General features: G+C 39.0%; 1 protein-coding gene across 5 annotated transcripts in view; it reads right to left on the bottom strand.

Annotated features, from left to right (window-relative positions):
* Positions 1-19,953, bottom strand: part of LOC135167694 (TSC22 domain family protein 1-like) — a 39,314-nt gene that overhangs the window by 5,484 nt on the left and 13,877 nt on the right. For all 5 annotated transcript variants that reach the window (XM_064131154.1, XM_064131153.1, XM_064131156.1 and 2 more), the window contains exons 2-4: positions 9,251-9,524; positions 2,177-2,279; positions 1,187-1,209 (exon numbers count right to left, since the gene is read on the bottom strand). In XM_064131154.1, coding sequence (XP_063987224.1) covers positions 1,187-1,209; positions 2,177-2,279; positions 9,251-9,524 — 400 coding nt within the window. The remainder of the gene's footprint in view (positions 1-1,186; positions 1,210-2,176; positions 2,280-9,250; positions 9,525-19,953) is intronic.

The following is a 19,953-nucleotide window of genomic DNA, read 5'->3' on the forward strand; positions in this document are numbered from 1 at the left end:
AATTTTCCAGTTGTTTATAATAATCCCCGTATCTGGCGGTGCGACTCTGTATTCCTCGTCAGTAATTATTTCAAATATTTCCACACTCGCGTAGCCAACTGCATCAGCACTTCCAGGGTAACGTATGACTCTCCGAAGCAGTAAACCACCGGCTGGGGAGTAGGAAGTGTATATAAAAAAATCAAAGAGTAAAAAAAAAACGAGCTCTCTGTGTATATGTATCTCGTGTGGCAGGCGCACGTACGCCACGACGCCAGTGCTGATGCTATCAGCCACCAAAGGCACGGTTGATTTCAAATCGGAAAGTTAATTAGACGCGTTTCACTGTCCACTGTGTCGCCTGTCTCCTCATTCCCTCCACCCCCTACCACCCAACTCTCACTCACTCTTTCACGTTGGCTGGCTGTTAGATACTAGTGTCTTTCTTCCTCAAACCACGTGGACTGTTTTACATTGCCAATGTATATACAACCGCTTCCATTACGCCAACTAATTAAACGCCAATCAATCCTTTCGACCCCTTCGTATCTTGGTTACCTTTGGGGACCGCGTGTGTACATAATACTGATGATGATAACTATTTGGCTTGTGGCCAGTTTGCAGGGGATATCTAGGCACATCCTATTGATACAGAGCTCGAGAAATCATTTGTGATGACTTGCATGCGATTAAATTACGATCAAATTATGTTTAACTCGAGTTATACAACTCGACATAATGACGAATGGTCGTGTCTGTTCAAGAGTTACCATATCTACTAGATGTTTGAGTTATAGGTTGATGAAACCGTTTGCAACGTGTCAGTAATGGATCTCTCCTTTTAAATTTAGTCATCAATTTTGTTAAACAAAATTATGACTCATTTATTCTCGTGTACCAATTATCTTGGTCTGACCACACAGTGAAATGTCACTGTTTCCGTGAACTTTACACCTTGAAGCATTCCACCCTTTCATGTTAGACCCCTGGGGAGTTGACTTTTTATTAGAACCTGGTAATTTCCGCAAAGGATTTATGTACACCGTAGGAGAGAGACCAACCGAGGGAAGCTCGATTGTCGACGTAGATAATCATTGGATCTTTATCGGTAGCTACGTATGAGAGATCGCCGGGTTGTGTAATTGGAAAGTATGAAGAACCTGGGAACCCAATGGACTATTTGACGTTTTGTAAATCGATGTCTTACCTCTGCCACCGGCGCTCTTTATTCTGTAACAGATAATTCAGGATCGAATTATTGGAGTTATTCTCAGTGGCATGGAGTCAGTGAACAAATGATTAATTGTCTGTGCATTTTAGAAAGCAAAGAAAAAAATATTAATCTGTCTGTATATTTTTTTGTTTCAGGCCTGGCTGGATACACTGAATTATCTGGAATGGCAAGCAAAAATGCACAAAAACTGAAAATATGTTTAAAAAAAATAAACAAAATAAAAATATGGAACCTGGTCTATTTAATTGTTATGTTAGGATAATTGCAATAAATGCAAAACCGGTAATGTCTGATTTGGTGGGAGAGGGGAGGGGTATAAAAGTAAACAATTTTCTGAGGTGTTCAAGAAGGATCATTTTCAAATATCGTTCTCTGAAAAATTATTAATTATTTTTAGCAGTTTTTTAATGTCAATAGTCTTACTCTATAATGCGTAGAACTCTGGGAATGAAAAAAATTTAATTGAGGTGGTAATCAACTGTCACTTTAATGTGAGAGAAGGGGAGGGGTGGCCCAATTCATATTGTCTAGCCATGGTTCTAGCCATTTTATGGTAAGACTAGGGTAATTAAGAAAATTCTAGAAATATTTAATAATTTTTCAGAGAACAATATTTTTTAAAAATGCTCCATGAACCCCTCACGAAATCATTTACTTTTATAGCCCTACCCCTTACCCCTTCCGTCGCCAAATCAGGAATTACCGGCTTTGCATTGATTGCATTTAATTTAACATAAATTAAAAAATCCGGGTTCTATATTCTAATTTTTTTTGTACTTGTTTTTAGGATATTTTCATTTTTTCTATGCATCTCTGTTTGATGCAGAACTGCACCGAAATTTCAGGTAAAATATATAAACAAAAATTAATCCAGATCCAACCGAGCCTTAATCCAGAGAAAAAAATCATCAGCGGGAAAAACTATGAGTTAACAATATCATAAAAATAAAAACAGTTATGTACCTTCTGCAGTGAAGAAGTGTGACCATGACCACTGCTCCAATCACCGCTGATATCAGTGACACAATTATCAGAGTCAAAACCCAGCCGAATTCTCCAGGTGCCTCTGCAAAATAAATTCAAGGAATAAATAAATGATAAATATTTAAATGATATTTAAATTAGCTAAGTGCACTATAGAATATACTGAATAGCTGCGGCAGGCGTAAACGTGTACAGACAACCGCAGAGTAGTTAGTGTAAATGTGACATGGCAGTATCCCGTAAATAAGTCGTTTTCTACCGGCATGAGGAAATAGTGGTAAACTACCAGTGCGATAATTGGCGCCTCACACCACCAACTGTTAACCAAGAGTTACCACGGGGGGGTTTTAAAATGAAAAAAACCAACTAAACTCACAAACGCTCGTTTCAAGGCTTACTATTTCCCTATTCACCTTGGGAAAACAAGTTCTACGCGTGGTATTCAATCGTATAATTACATTGTGAAGTACCCATCCAGCCGTGGCTGTTACTTTTAAGTCCAATGGAGAAAGTTAACGAGGCAAGTGCATCGGAAAATTTGCGATCGAGAAATTTCAGAGAAACCACAAATTATGGGAAGAATATTTTTATTCGTTCGTTCACAATTTAGAGATTTTATTCATCATTACAAACTATTGTTCCGAGTATTTTTTTATTCCGCCATTTATATTTCGGAGTTTCGCACGATATAACGAGTGATTCTCGACTAATTGCGATCGAGAGTGGATGGAGTGGGGAAAAGAGGGGAGAAAGGATCTGAGGAACCACCCACGTATTCGATCCCTGATACAAGCCATCGTTATAGCTAATTATCCCGGTCCATGCACGAATTGTCGGGCGGTTCGAGCTTGTTGTAAACACCACCCACTCCTCTACCTTCATCACTTTGGAGAGAGTAATTCCTCTTCTTTGGGGTTTTGTCGGAAAAGTAGATAATGTCAATTGGTCATTTTATTGAATTATGTTAATAGGAAATAAAAGGAAATTTATTGGAGAGCTCTGTGAGCATTTACGACAGGGAAAAACGACAAATTCATGAAATTTGACTGAAAATTAAAGACAACTCCAATTTTTCGTTGATTCAATATTCGTGATTAATATTATATTTAATGGAATAATGGACGGGAATTTTTTATGGAATATAACTTCAATATTGGCTGTGTAATCGGTACAAACAGAAGTTTATTTTTGCAGCCATATTTCGATAAAGTTATCTTAATATTTTTCGCGATCAGAAATATTCAGTAAAAATTATGGAACCCACAGTCCACTTATCGATTACGAAATGGACTCGGAGAATTCACGTGACGCTATATCAGCACCTTTTTCCTGAGCGTTTGTGATAAAAGTTATGGAACGCTCTGGATTTTGCGAAAATATACATAAATGTTATTAAATATTTATCTCCATATTATCCTAACGATTTTCCCAAAATAACGTGGAAAAATGCTCCTCGACGTAACGTAAATTCACATTTAAATTCTTTCCTCGTACAACTAAAAAAGCAAATTTGAAATTGAGTTGAACCGTGACAGGTGGCTGATTATAAAATGACAGTGCGGAGAAGCCATTGAAAGAGAAATAAAAATTCAACATAATCGACACAAGACAAGACATAACTTTGAATTAACTCTGACAGGATACGAATGAGCGAGAATGAGTTCTCAAAATGAGAACGTCTCTCATCGTTTCATTGGCTCCTCTCCTTCTCATTGGCTAGTGGCGCATGCACCTTTGACGTTAACATAACAACTTGCACCGTACCTGCCGATAAGACTCTAACACGGAAAATCTCCCGCCGTGAGACAAGGAAACAAAGTTGGAATGAAGTAGTAAAGGGAAACTCGCGGGACCAAGTTCGAGGAGTTGAGCTCACGATTGTAGACGAAACTCAGGGTATTCCTCCCTGGTGAGAGAACTAGGGGGCTTTACTCAACAGTAGGCCCAGCCTGATGATCTCGTGTCAACCCTCCGATGATATTCCACTTCTCAATTATAAATCATAAATCATGTTTTTATTTCTGACGATTTCTCACACTAGATGTAACGGTCTTTGAATCTTTGGCATTCCTGGCACTCAGTAAAAGTGTTAATAACAGTCGTATTAATTTTATAGATTTATAATAAACGAACCGACCGGATAAATATGATTATCGGAGACTTGATCTTCGGAAAATTTTTCTTTTCCTCGGAACAAAAATTCCTGGATTATGTTCTTTTGGACAAATTTACGTGAAAAAAAATCTCTGAAAAATCCACGTTTACCGAACCGAAGAGTAATTTTCGTGGAAAAATTCTCTCTGTGCAGATTCTAAAATTAATTTATCGTAGTATGTTAATAATTTTTAATACACGCTAGTGTTCCGTAATCTGCCAGTCACAACAATATTTTGTAAAAATTACGGAACAGTTAAGCACGTTTGCAGTGAAATTTCCAAAAAAAGTCCAAAACGTTCAAGAAAAATTAAAATGCGTAACTGTTCCGTAATTTTTACTGAATATTATTTTGATGTGCAAATTACGGAACAGGCGCGTAATTTTTAAAGAATTTTTCTCTCCATGTCCTTGAATTACTAAAAAACGCGATATCACACTAATACCCGACGTTATTTTTCCAAGACCTTAGAGACAGCCAAGTAAATCATATATTCAAGCTTAATTTTCTCACGCACAACACCTGCGGCAAAGGTCCACATATCGTTTTCGATTGGAAGACCCAATTAAACTTGGTGATTTAGGGAGTGCATTTATCAGCCACTTGATACCTCTCATTCCACGTTTCTACTCCCTTGATCGTGCGGTTGAACGGGAATGATTTTGTCCTTTAAAAAATTCCTCAACGGATCAACATTTTCATTTAAAATATCGATTGACGTTCTCAGTATTATATATTCACGGTTCATCACCCGCAGGAGCTGCAGGTACCGTTGCATTAATTCGATATTACGGCGGGTTTTCAAGTGTTCAAAAGGCACTTTGGTGAGTGAACCCGTAGAGGTAATTGTTCAGGTCGTATCACACGAGAGGAGTGAAGCTGTCATTTTGTCAAGAACCAGCCACACCTCCAATGGACTTCAAACGATAATTCAGAAGATTGAGTGACAGATAATTCAATCTGGAATTTAATAATCTCATCTTTATCTAACACAGAGACTGAGATTTTTCAAACTACGGAGATTGTTATTTCGAGAAGTCATCAGAGAATAAGTCCATTATTATCCACTCCCCTATTGTTACCTCCTGATCAATTCTTTTTCATTTTACGATATGATATACTTCGCGTGATCGACTTGATCGCGTTACGCTTCAGTGAGATCAGACGGGTTACATTATTTTCTATAAAAGCCGGTTTCTATCGCGTGCCAGACGGCGATTGACTCGTTCCTGTCGGTGACTAAATTCACAATTCAGAAGTGCTGTTCAGGTGTGTCGGCGACTTTTCACCAGTAGAGAGATAAAAATGAGTTAAAACGGGATGTGGAACGATTTGGGAAGGCCTGAGTGGTGGGGGATGGAAGGAGGGAGGAGGGAGGGGAATGTAATACTTGCGCAATGATTTATGGGAATTGTGACAGCGATCATTTATTACACGTTGGAAGGCTCTTGCTTGTCCGTTTCTCAATGACGGTAAAAATATTTTTATGGAAATTTTAATACGGAGAGAACATTTATTAGAGATTCTCACTCGTTCAAAGATTTTTCATTCATAATTCAGTGCAAATCATCGGCGACTCATGAGATTATTGAATATTTGTAGCGAGATCATCAGCCATTCAGCGAAAAAAATCAAATCCTTCTTCACTCAATAACACAATTTTGTTTAAAATAATGAAGACCTTTCATTTATAAAAAAATACAATTTCAAAATTAAATTGCGATTTCTTTCCATATGGACCTGCACATATAAATGAAAAAATACATTTACAGATAACACCCCCCACATTCTAACAGTCTATCTCACCAAATCTAACATTCAATTGAAATCAGAATTCCCTATAAAATCAGTATAAAAAATATATCGTTCACTAGTTTCGGAGTTTCATGTTTTTCGGCTGAACCTATCGTTCAGTAGCATCTCGTACATGCAATCGTATATGTATCCCGCGTTTCACGCACAGCAGCCATCTTTCTCTCTCTCTCACACACACACACACATCCATGCACTTCTCTTTTACGCGTAGCCCGTGGCTTCGTCCAGCACAGCAGACACTGCCCGCCGATAAATCCACGGAAGACCCGAGATCCGTTCCAAGATTACTTTTCGCCGAGGTAACATCCATACACGTGCACGGCTGGTGGAGAAACGAAGAGAGAAATTTTTGGGCTTCAACGGTGGGAGGTGGTATTATATGTTTTCAAGAGCTCACTACACTGTTTCCCGATCTCGTTTACACCATGCATAACAGGCGAGAATACTTTTAGAAAGAGGTAGCCGATGGTGGAAAAAGAAGGCCGAGGTAGAGGTCCAGGGGATGAAGATAAAGAAGAAATAAACAAATAAAATGAAGAGAATTTCCAGTAGTACGGAGGTGAGAAAAAGAAAGAGTCAGGAGGCAATAAAGAAACGAAATAATAACGAGGAAGATAAAAGGTGGAAGAGAGCTCGTTACTACGTTCCAGGTAGGCTCATTTTATTTCACATCTTCCCCCTACCCCCCCGCCCCTCTTTACCACCATCCCCCGACCGCCCGTCCGCCCTTTTACCCCTTTGTTTTTCACCTTTTTACCTATTTTTTTTTCACCCTGAGTGGTTTTCTCTAACGATATACAAGCTTCGGCAGGTATCTGATAAGAATCACGAGAGACAACAAGAAGGTACTGCAAATTTTCGCTTAACTGAATTCCCATAACGAAAATAAACGGAGAAAGGGAGCGGTGAAATTGGAATAAGAAATGATAAATTAATTTTTTTTTTTTTTTTAATTCATTCTCTCGTTTTTTTTATCAGTGAATGCACAGCTCAGGGGGAGGAAGTGAAGGTGAATGAGTGAGTTCTGGATTATCGGGAGATTTTAATAATAAATTTTTTATTCCAACGGGTAAACATAATTCAAGATCAAGAGAGAGATGTTGGTAGACGTGTGAACGAGTTATATGAAGAGATGCAACCTCTTGCTTGAGGTGTGATCTTGTAATTATTCCGGCGTGAATACACATCTGAGAAGTGACGCGATGATTGCTACGTTCTACCTCAAGAGCTTCGGCTGACTTATCTTATTTCCATTCTACTGGTGCAACATTGTACTGAGATTTTCCCGGGTAGAAAGTGAAGTACTTTGATTTAGAGATGTGATTTTTTTTTTGTTGATAATGGTGAACTTTGAAGTATTTATGTTTCCTACAATTACCCGAAGGAATTAATAGGTAATAATTATCCTGAGGATTGTGAGTTATGCGAGACATTTATGTGATATGAAAGTAAACTGAATGTTTTTGGAAAAAATTTATAATACTTTGCAACAAAATTCCCGATATCGCCCGGTGAATCTCTCCGACTGTGTTAAAATTAACTAATTAACATTTTAGCGTGCTCCGGAGTAATTTCTTCATCATCCCACGCAGTAACTTGAGGTTGAAGTACGCGCCGCCGAGTGATATAAAATATTATAGACCATCCAGACATGAATTACGGTTTCAACGAACGTGAGTTAACTTTACATTCGTAGAAATAGTAATTTACGACCTGGTGCTACCGATGTACTGCACCTGAAGCTTTTTCTGACAGTACTTTTGAATGAAGAGAACCATAAAATTTCAAAATAATTTTAATTAACTGCGCTCATTGATGCAGTTGTTCTTCACATGAAAATTAATCATAATATTCCAATCTATGTTCATAATACCGAATTAAATTTAATTAAATCTCTTCTTCGTCTGTCTACATCTCTGCACGAGCTCAAACGCGAGCCAATGTAAAATTAGCTCTAAGAACAATATCTAAGAATGTACTAATAGGGGTTAAAGGGGAGGGGAAACAAAATGAAAAAATTCGAAAGGGTATACATATGGTCAATAAATTAGTAATCATAATATTCCAATCAACCTCAGTCAGCAGGCAAATTAAAATTAACGAATTTTTAAAAAATTGAAAAAATAGGAATTCAAATTCTCTGAATATTAAAAAAAAACAATTCATCACTGTGTGACAAAATATTTGCAGCGTTGGATTGCAACTATTACTGTAACCGGGACCCCTGTCTACCATGTAAAACAAATAACCAAGATAATTAGATTCACGCATAATAAATTTCCTCGCTCAGACGCATCTTATGAACCATGAAGCTAACTATTTTAGTCCTAAATGAGACATAAATCCTGATATACTCACGAAACTGAGACGAACAAATGAGGGGAGACTCTTCAGAGCAAATTGCGCGAAGAGAGGTGTGTTGGAAGTTCATCAAAGAATGGGCGTGATGTTAAAAAATGTCGAATAACCCACACACATACACACACATAATGAGAAACAGTAGGTGGGGCTGGGGGAATGAGCGGAAACAACGGATGCCAAGTTGGATTCCGTGTGAGTCCGCCATAGTGGCATCAGCACGCACCACCATTGGTTGAAGGAATACCGGATGTGGTGCTGCACACTCCCTTCCATCCACTACAAACCATAAACCTATCACTGTAGTAAAGGCAAATCTACCACCCATAACATTCACCAAATTCTTATCTCCCAGTTTGATTTATAATTTGAAAGTTCCGCAGGACAAAAACTATGCGCCAGTTCCCACAAATTTTCAACAAATTTTAAGTCCAACGTCGATCGAAATAGTTGAACAAGAATCATGGCGCTTGTAATTATTTTTAATTTTAGATATAAAGTAAAAAATAAATATTGACCGTCGCGTAGGTCCTGTCAAATATATGCACTCGATGGCAGGAAAATTTTCAAAGGATTCGATACTCAAGGGAAAATCCAGGGGTCCTAGAGCATTTGTTATTCAAACATCCAGGGGGAGGTTTAAGTGTCTGTCCTAAAGATCTTCTGTTTCTCATGGTTAGAATTACATTGTCATGGTGATTGAATGAGGGGTTTTAGAAACTCACCGAGTGTACCATCCCGGGAAAACGATAAGTGCCTGTCATTACGCAGTGCCCAGGTACAAAGATCACAGGTAGTAAGACCATCAGTGGCGATGCCCTCTTCAGGGAGATAAGGTGGTCGTGGTGGAGGTGGAACAAAACTGCCAATGACAGCCCAGAGGGAGTCAACGTCATTACTGGTGTAATACAGTAGTTCCTCCTCAGCAATACCAGCGAACCAGTTGATGTCATCACTTGGACTAACTGGTGGATTTGGTGTTGATGCTGGAGCTGTCATCTGGAGAGTAAAAAAAAAAATTTCTTGTTTACATTATTCGAGTGGAGGAAGTAATTTGATTCAGCATATAAACATTTATAAACAGAATACACAAGCACAGAGAGCATTCACGTGATTGAGGAATGAAGTCCGGAAATGTTTGGACGACCCCAAAGTCAAACATCTTATTTACTTAACATTTTCATTTTTTTTTTATTCATTAAAAAGGCCACACCGGGTCCTGAACAAACACCCGTCTAATGGAGGGTCCAACGTATTCAATCATACTGACGATGAAAAAAAAAAAAGTCACAGAGCTAGGGGGCCCTGATTCTAAACTACATGTCTCGAGAAATGCTGGAGGCAAACACTGAAGTATAGGGGAAATACGTTACCCAACCGTCAAAGTTTACAAACGTTCAACAACGAAACACGCATCGTAAAGTGTGTAAAAAAAAAAAGAAACTGAAAACTCTTAAGTAAAGGCAACATGTGAAACAGTCAATCATAGCAAGAAACTCCATTAAAATTTTCCACGTGTGGATACCAGGTGAAACGTAATTAATACGTCTCAGGAAAATTGTGGAAATGAGGGAGAAACTGGTCCCCCATTGCATGTGGTGAAGTTAATCTCACCAATAAATTAGCAATATCCTTGGGAATGAAGGAGAACTAATAAAAACATGAAAAAAATTCCTGGTATTGAATCAATCCATAATTGCAATTCAATTGACTGATTTAACCTATTCCTCACCCCCTCAAATTCTTCACGATTCTCCGTAACGATGATTCGATCAAGACATGATGTGATTATAATACTAGGGATATTAAAGTTCTCGGCGTCACTGTTTACGTTCATCTGGTAGAATGAAGGGTGACTAGCAAGTTTTGACATTATTTTTATTCTCACCTCCCTGTCCTCTTTTCTCATTTTGAATCCACTCGACTCCTTTTGTAGTGTCGTTTCAGGCGCCTGTGTGAAACGTGGAGGACAGGGATGAGAACAACCAGACGGAGAAATTTTTGACAATGGCGAGCATTGATCAGTTTAATTACCGTGATATCAGCGTAATTAAAGATCCGTTGTTGCCATCGTCCATGAAGTGAATTTTCACTTCTTCATACTGTTGATACGATGACTTTGCACATTAAACCCGCATTCACATGTGCGTTTTTGTTATTCATCAACGTCACTGGGTGACATGTGGATATGAGTATCATATTCACATGAAATATTTCCTCCCCCAGTGAAATAAAAACAAATGTACAATTGATGATGACAATTGAGTGCATTAATCCCTGATTGCTCAAGTTGTTGAATAAAAAATATTGCAAAATTCCGGTGACATCTGGTGGTTAACCGAGAATTCCCCACGACTGATGCACCCCCTGGGGTGTCAGCCCCCCCATGCCCCTCCCGGCTACCCACCCTTGGGCCCTCGGGATAGGTTAGGCAGTTTTTAACATTTGATTTGTGACGTCTGGGTCGATGAGAAATAACGAGGAAGAATTCACCCTCGTCCTTGTTATCCTCAAGCTCCATTTATAATTATTGCGCTTTGACTTTTACGATGCTCAGGTTCACATGTATCCAATCAACAAAACAAAATTCTCAAACCGTCGTATAAATGTTTACAGTTCTGACACATGTAGAGGAGTTGTTGAGTGTGTTGAAAATATCGTGAGGGCTAGAGTGAATTTGATTCTCCCTCTTGTAACAACCAACAATCGGCACATCAGGGTCTTTCGTCAGGTTGACTCCTTTCACCTTCACCCTTTTATGCTACTTTATTTTTCTCCCCCTCTCACCCCCCCCCCCCCTTAGCTGTCCACTTCACTTTTGGTGGACGCGCGATTCGGGTTTGAGAGGTCGTTAAAGGGATGGGTTTGAGCGGTCCCTGGGGCCGTATATAATGGATAATTGACAGTCGTACTGGCCGCCGTTTGTGTTTGCATGGACATTGAAATTCACGTGTGGACGGAATGCCCTCCCCCCCCCGCCCCCAATCATTCTGCATCTGAATTGTGTCCGTTCCTTACAGGCGCACATTTAGAGTTTAACAGACGTACTGCAGCCGACGTGGATAATCCACTCCTCCCTTTCAATACGACGTGATTTATTTTTATTCACAATATTTTGTGTTAAACTTTCCCTTGATTTTCATTTGAAGGGCCATCAAAGTGCTGATAGTTAATATTTGTATTGATATTCACTTTTGCGGGTATTCCTCAGACACCAAATGACTGGAGTTGATGCTGAAGTGTTGTAAATTCTTCGGATACGCAGGAAAACTTGGAGGTGCGAGTTCTCTATCATCCTGTCCTGACGAGAAGTTGATAATGTCCACAGTCTCACTCACTTGCCCATGGTATGGGCTTAATTGCATTATGGGAAAGGTGGAGGATCCGGGTAAATTCGTAACGGCTGGACACCACGTGTTGGAGATGCAGCACGTTCTGGGAATTTTTCGACACGTGGAGAGAAAAATTCGCGAGAAATTACGTGCCAGTTCTGTAATCTGCCAGTCAAAACAATAGTCGATAATAATTGCAGAAGAGTTGGGTACTTTTTCAGTAAAGTTTCAGGAAAAAGTCGAAAACTTTGCAGGAAAATGTACGCACAGAAAAATGTTACTATTTTTATTATAAATAAATTCGAGGTCTGATGTAACATGGCGCATAAATTTAAAGTCTGATGCAACATTTTTCATGACAAAGGCCAACGTCAATCAGAATGAGTTACCGAAAAATTGTTGTGTGGTACAGTAAAAAATGAAGGAAGGCCACATAACATAAACAGACCTCGATACAAATTTTTAAAAGATGAAATAAAAAATGATAGACCTTCAAATTTTATAGTGCTGTTTACTAAGTGTTAGGAACTCACATATCATTTATTACAAAATTTACGGTATTGACAGGAATTTTTATGTGTCAGTAAAACACATTTGAATATTCTATCATGTTGCACCTCAATTCCAGTGCCCGGCACAGTAATTTTCCACAGACTTTTCTCTCCATATATGGAACGTTCGATGAAAAAAATGCATCACCATTCCGTAATTATTACTGTGTACTATTTTGACTGACTGATTACGTGTCTGTTCGGTAATTTTCCCGTCAAAACACTACTCAACAAAAATAACTGAACAGTTATGCATTTTTTCACTGAACATTCCCTATTTACATTTTTTCTCGAACGTACCAGACTTTTTCCTGAAAGTTTACTAAAAAAGTGCGTATCTGTACCGTAATTTTTACCGAATATTATTGACTGACAGATTACAGAACAGACCCGTAATCTAAAAAATTTTTCTCTCCTCGCACCCTGACAACAACCAACAACTTAAACCAAATTTTGTTCATCGTCTCGTTAAAATTACTGGTAAAAATAAAAATCCGGGGATTGCAAGAGGGGATAAAGAAGTAAATGAGGGTGCATGTGTAGAAATCAGCGAGACCATAAAAAAATATATGCCGTGAGCTAAACACCTGCGCGTGCCTCTCAGACGTGCAGCTAGTTTGGCTAACGACTCTTTCAGTCCCCACTGTTTCTTCCAATCTCTAGGGGTTTTCGTACACTAGCGGCACCTTTATGCGAACAAAACTCACCGATGGCCCACTAATTTCAGCCTCTCCTTTTCCAAAAGAAGCAGCAACTGCAGGTGTATATATCCGTCAATATTTCAAGGTACCGACTGATCATTATGAGTTTAGACACATACTAATTATTTTTGGATAGAGTTTAGGTATTTTCTGCCAACTCACAGGAGGCAAAAGTGACTTGTCATGTGTTCTCAAGCGATAGAGCATCCCGTACGGTCTGTACCTGGGCTATCGATCCCCGTCGGTATCCCGTCGACCCATACGCGTAACCCACATCATCAGCAGGAAGAAAAAAAAATCTATATCCTTGACTCGTTTATCCATTTCATTTTTTTTCTCATTCATTTTTCATTTATCGAGTCACATGCGGGTTTAAAACTAGTTTCCCAGTGACTAAAGATAAATTTATTGGCGTGATTGGGAATGAAATTTGAGAATATCCTTTTCTTATCACTGAACCAAGTGCTTCAACACACATCAGCTCGTCGATGCCATTTAAAAGTCCCTGGTAACGTCTTAATCTCCACCTGATTTCCCTAAAAGACCATCACACAGTTTTACGATTAACCCCAGACAAACAGTAATTCAATGGTGACTTTTTTTTTTTTTTAATTTCAAAGAGCAATGAGACAACGAAATACGACAACTGGATGAGCACTCAATGTCCATCTGAATGTACGTTTGAGTATCATGCGGCTGGTTTTCTTTCAGCCAAAGGATCGAGGCCTGTGGTCTTCAGCTCCTCCCCAAGCATAATGACTCAATCCGCGATCTACCTTTATCCCCACCGACCCTCTTCTAACCCCTCTCGTTCTCTCTTCCTCGCCGTCTATCTCCTCGTGTCGAGGACGGTTGTCTCTCATCCTCAGGTAAGGGCATCCTTCTTCCACCTATAACCCACACATACGTATTGACCACCGCTCCGTTCTTTCATCCGTGCCACCCTGCCTCTTATGTATTTTTTTTTTTCTTTCTCTCAGCCTCTCGCACGAACCGAAGATTATACACCCGTCCCCGTTCCTTTACGCTGAAAAGCCGGCGACCCCCAGAGACAGGGTACTGCCAGTGTACAGATATACGCCTGTTTACACGTTTCTTTGCGCGTTATCTCTAAGGCTTTCTCGCGTGATAAAAAAAAATTTGAGACTTGTGTCTGTATTTCATTTCATCGATTATTTTATGGCGATACTGGACAGATTATTTTATGGGTGCTCCGTTGTGGTGGAGATAAATTGAAGGAAAAACTATCGAATGTATTTGGATGGAAATTTATCTGTCGAATGTCTGGAATGGAAAAGTCGTAAATTAATCGGAAGGCGTTGGTGCCCTAATTATGCGGAGGGAGAGAAGGTTTAGGGGGAAATTAGGGTTTCGGGGAGCGAGGGGAGGGACGAAGGTTGAGTTTATGACAAAAATTAGTTTCTCAAGTCTAATTTTTACAATAAAATTTAACCCAAAAAGCGACTGATTGAGTCACGTTTCAGACTCTAGAGGTCTAATTTTTATTGCAATTTCTTTTCGTGTGGGTAAATATTTATTTTGATGATTTCGATTTTACGTTATAATTTGGTTTATTTTGTAGAGAATTAATTTTTGAAAATATAAAATAAAAATATCCCGTAAAGGACTGGATTTTTCAGTCTGATACTCTTCCAATTCAGCTACCGATGATCTTCTTTTTGCTTCGAGGATTCGCGTGAGAGAAAAAAATATGAGATTCCACGACTATCATATGAAGATCATAAATTTGTTATACGACGAAACAAAATAACGATCATTTTCACATCCATATCCGCGACTGATGGCGTTGTGAGAGAATCCCCGCGGTTTTTCCGTGTTTATTTTCCACATGAAAGCCGCCAGAGTGAGAAAATTATGAGTACAATTAGAGTACTAGACCACGCATTCCATTTTTGACGAATGTGAAGTTTATAGGCCAAGCTGAAGGCGAGATATGTTCCTGTATTCGTTGAAAATACAATTTATGCCCACATAATCTACACCATTTTATATCCCTCGCGGAAGTCGCGTTTCAAACTCAGAACACGGTGTGCAATCTGCAATGGCTTCGATTTGTGTCGCAGCAAGGGACATAAAAAAAATTGTCTTATGACTAAAAAGTCTGTATTTTGTTGATTTCTGTTTACATCCAAAGAGAAAATTTTTGAAAAATTACGTGTCCGTATTCTGCCAGTCAAAACAGTATTCCATAAAAAAGAAGGTACAGTTACGCCGTTTTTTCACTGAACTTTCCATATTTTTTCTGGAACGCTTCGGACTTTTTTTAAAATTTCGCTGATAAAGTGCGTAACTTTTCCGTTATTTTTACCGAATATTAATAATTTTACCGAATTTTTCTCTCCGTGCACAAGTCAGGTATCAAAATTTCCGGAAAATTCTCACCGACACAGGAAAATTTCAATGCCAATTTCATCTACAAGGACATTAAAAATAAATAATTATTATTATAACAATAAAAATTGCAGCTTCAAATATGACACAGTAAAGCGAATGATAAATTCAGGTTTAAGCTGCAGGATTTATTATTTATTGTTAATGTGAATTGAATTATTTTCCCTTATTGAACATTTTTCTTCGTGAAAGCTGAAATGATGTATTAATAAGAATTAAACCCGAACGAGATTTGAGTGGCTGACTCCTTCTAATTGAGTGGATGGAGCTACTGGGAATTGCCCCGTTTACTATCAGTTTTATCATTCCCAAGTACTACACTCTACGACACGCGTATAGTGACGATTAAATTGAATAACTCAATAGAATAATAGAATGATTGATGATGAGTAACCTTGTATAAAAAACTCGTTAATTTTTTATCACGAGCTTATGAAAATGATGAATACATATGGACCTGTCAGTTCTCTGACGGCTCAATCAAATGCCCGGAGAATAACGTCGGATTCCTGATTATTTTTTTTTCACTACATTGGCACTCTTCACATTGTCATGATATTATCCTAATGCCAACATCGAAGTCCACTCAACATCAGCCATTTTTTTTCTCATAAAATCGTTTTAAATTCAATCATCTAAAATAATTGAATTTTAAAAATAAATACGCAGACAACCGTAACAATTTGTTTTTTAAATCCGATATCTGTTTGAATTGAAGGTTTTTTCATATTCATGAGAGAAAAATTCTGTCAAAATTACGTGTCTGTTCCATAATCTGCCAGTTAAAACAATAGTCGGTAAAAATTACGGAATAGTTCCGCACTTTTTCAATGAAGTTTCAGAAAAAAGTCCAAAATTTTCCAAAAAAAAAATGTGACGTTGAGGGAAAAAATGGGTAACTGTTCCGTAATTTTTAACGAATGTTTCTCTCCGTGTGTACAAATACATTAAAACTGAAATGAAAATGTAATAAAACGGACGAATTAATTATTGATTTAAACGCTCCGTATTTTGCAATAGCCTCAAGGGAATAACTCCTTGACAATAAAAAATATCTGATCACTTTTAATGGATTGCGTGATTCAACTATACCCTTCAATCTCCTATTCAGACGTCTCCAAACAGAAATCTCATGATTAGATCACATGGGAGTTCAAATCTATCGTAGATCCCTTCAAAATCCCTGAGTCTTTCATCACATTTAAATAATTATTTGAATATATCGCATTTCGTCGATCAAAAAACTTATTACAGGCGAAATCATCGGAATCGCATGCACTAAGACGTTTTCAATCAAATAATTCCTCATTTTCAACCGAATATGTCATCATCTACGCTCCATAAAAAATCCACCGGTAAAATAAACATTAAAAATGTTGGAAAAATGGAATTATATTCTCACATGAAACAACCCGCCTCCACCAAAATATATTCCCCACAATCTACAATATTTTTCCCTCACTGCAGATTTTAAAGAACCCCCAACCCATCGATGGTGCCCCCTGGATTCACTACCACTACATTATGCACACCGGGAGTATTCGAAGGGCCCGAGCCACGTTGGTGTCTTCAGCTCTTCACTTCTCTCCTTCAATCTCGTACGGTAGTGTTGTCACAATGGATAGACAGGTTGATCCGGGGTATGGCTCTAATGACCCCATAGAAATACGGACAATCGGACGTTTGAGGGACAACAATGCTCAGTAGAAGGGGAATTTAATCGAGTAACTCGGATATTTTTTTTACCTCTCATTTGTGTGAGTGTCTTTTGTATTTCCATTATGGTGATGTCGTTTTACCATATCAAGAGTATTGATGAGACATTGGAGAGACAGATGATAACTCTTGTTTTGTTATTTTGTTAAATTGACTATTTTTCAATGATATCGTTGAGTATATTCACATGCACATAGATATACATATAAAATATAACACGTGTGAGGGGCGACAGGGTCCCAGGTATGCTGAGGTAAAACGGAAACCTGTTATTTTGCCTTCGACTTGCAGATTATACGCTGTCACGAGTCTCACATTTTTCCCCCGTTTCGCTTCTTTTTTTATATATTTTTTTTTTATTTTCACCATTACTTTTATTTCGTTTCTCCTCTGTATGCGTCGCCTGCGTACGCTCATTCCCCCGGCTGTATTGTACTTTAGAATTGAGAAATAGCTGTGCGAGTAAAGTGGAGCATGTCAACGGACATCCGACGTCTCATTCGCACGATTATCACCCACAGAACGAGGAACCTCCCCCACAACATATTATCATCCGAATCCGTGAAATCTCGTTGATGAATCAGACTGGATAAGATTCGTTGAGTACACGAGGTGATTCAATCTCTCCAGTTGACAGAGCGACATTCATACAATTGGAAGCCAGCCCCGAGTTCTAGAATGATTTTCTCCCCATTTTCCCCTCGGACTTAATCTGCATTTTTCCTGGTGAAAAATTATAGTCTCACTAGTGAAAAATTAATGACTCAAGAGAAAAAAAAAATGCGCCTGTGATTCTCTTGTTAACACTTCCATTCATCAAGTCCTTAGAAAAATCGAAAAAATTATCTCAAAGGGAAATCTCCATATCCCTTCGAGGCTAGAGACAAGGTAAAGTCTCCTAGAGTTATTCACACCAAAAGAAATGGTGAGAAAAAATGGTGGGGGATGAGGAATGGAAGCGGTGTTTGAAGACGAGAGAAAGGGAGAACGGGGTGAGAAGCTGGGGGGGTGGGGGTGGGAAGGAGCGATGGAAAGTATTAGATGATATCTCGTTGTGTCCAATGTCTGGGTGATAAATTCACCCTGAGAGGGACTGTTGGCCTTGCGTACGAATAAGAAGAGGAGTACACCAAAAATTTCATTTACCTCTGTCTCTCTCATCCTCTCCTCCGGTCCTTTTGTGGGGAATACACTGACTACGATCATCCAGGGGCTACCGGACCGAGGGCAGAGCCAATCGAAGGAATCGATCGAATTCCATGTAACGCATTTACGCCGAATCATTCGTGATTTAATCGTTTTTTTTTTCCCACTTTCACTGCCAGACGTTGATTTTTTTTTAAACCCAATGAAATTTGTTAATTCGTCACAGCGCATTACCAACAGAAGAAGCTCATTTCTCCACTTTTGACCTTGAAATTCAGAGAAAGTCGAACCGATTAGACGAAAAAAAAAATGATTAACCAGTGGCGTTGGATCAAACTCTCGCTGTCTCTTTCTTTCATTGATTCATTAGATAAATTGAGTAAGTGATCTCACCATTCATCACCTGTAAACCAATCGACGCTAGAATCGTCGATTCGTCAAGGCACTTTTCAAGGTGCCTCGAACAGCCGAGAAATTCATAGCCACGAGGGGAAGGGAAGGGGGAGAGGGAGGACCCTTGAAACATTAAGAAATGAACGGGATAATCCTACTAAAGGTGAGACCGCGTGCAATGCGACACATCGGGTTGGCCAGGGCATTTTTTAAAAGCATAAACACGTCGTTCACTATATGCCGGTTTCCTCTCGTTTAATCTTTCCCCCATTGCTCCTTTCAACCATCACTTCCACCAATACATTAAATGCATATGTGAGCTGTTCCCACTGTAAGCTGTCGTCGAGCTACACTCAAGACCACACCAGTTTCGTGAGATTTTTTTTTTTTTTTATTTTGTAGGAAGGGAAAAGAATGAAAAATGCCACGTTGACGAGTGGACTTTTGTCACCTGGAAGAATTCAAATATATTATATATTTTGGTGCATTCTCAGTGAAACATTCGTGACCATGACAGGGAAGGCAAACCGTGTCAAATTATGAAACGTTTGAAAATACTGAGACCTTTTTCGAAGGATGAAAAAAAATGATGATAGGTATTGGAGGCACAGAAATGTTTCAATCCCCTGGATTTCGAGTTTTTTAGAGTCTGGGTGTGACCGTCCGTTTGAAACTGTTATGTCTCCATTAATCGGCCGACACATACGTCGGTTGAAACCGCTTGATTACTGTCCAAATGCTCAATTTTCCCCCCATTCGAAGCTTTTCCGTCTTATCGCGTCCCCAAAAATCCTTTGGGCATAATTCAATGTTTATCCTGGAGTGTTTGTACAGGACTTCCAAGCGTTATCAAACACGTCAGCTCTGAAATTCTCTGGAGTCCGGGCATCGGGGATAGGCAGGCATCGCCTTGATCGACAGCCATTGTTTCTATACCTTTTTCGATAAGAACATTCTTGAACACAGGAACCGCGGCTGGTTGATAAGATAGGCGAGTTCCTGCCGTATGTGGTCACCCAAGTTGCCCCTCCACGACGAGGCTAAAGAGTCTATGGACAACGGGAAGATAACCCGAGGAAATAGTTCAGGTATAGATTCACCCTGGTACATTGTCAACAAAATTCTCAGGGAGCCGTGTCCAATTGAGCATATAATAGCTCTCCCAGGGTGATCATTA

The sequence above is a fragment of the Diachasmimorpha longicaudata genome, chromosome 11 (assembly GCF_034640455.1).
Source record: "Diachasmimorpha longicaudata isolate KC_UGA_2023 chromosome 11, iyDiaLong2, whole genome shotgun sequence".
Classification (NCBI taxonomy): domain Eukaryota; kingdom Metazoa; phylum Arthropoda; class Insecta; order Hymenoptera; family Braconidae; genus Diachasmimorpha; species Diachasmimorpha longicaudata.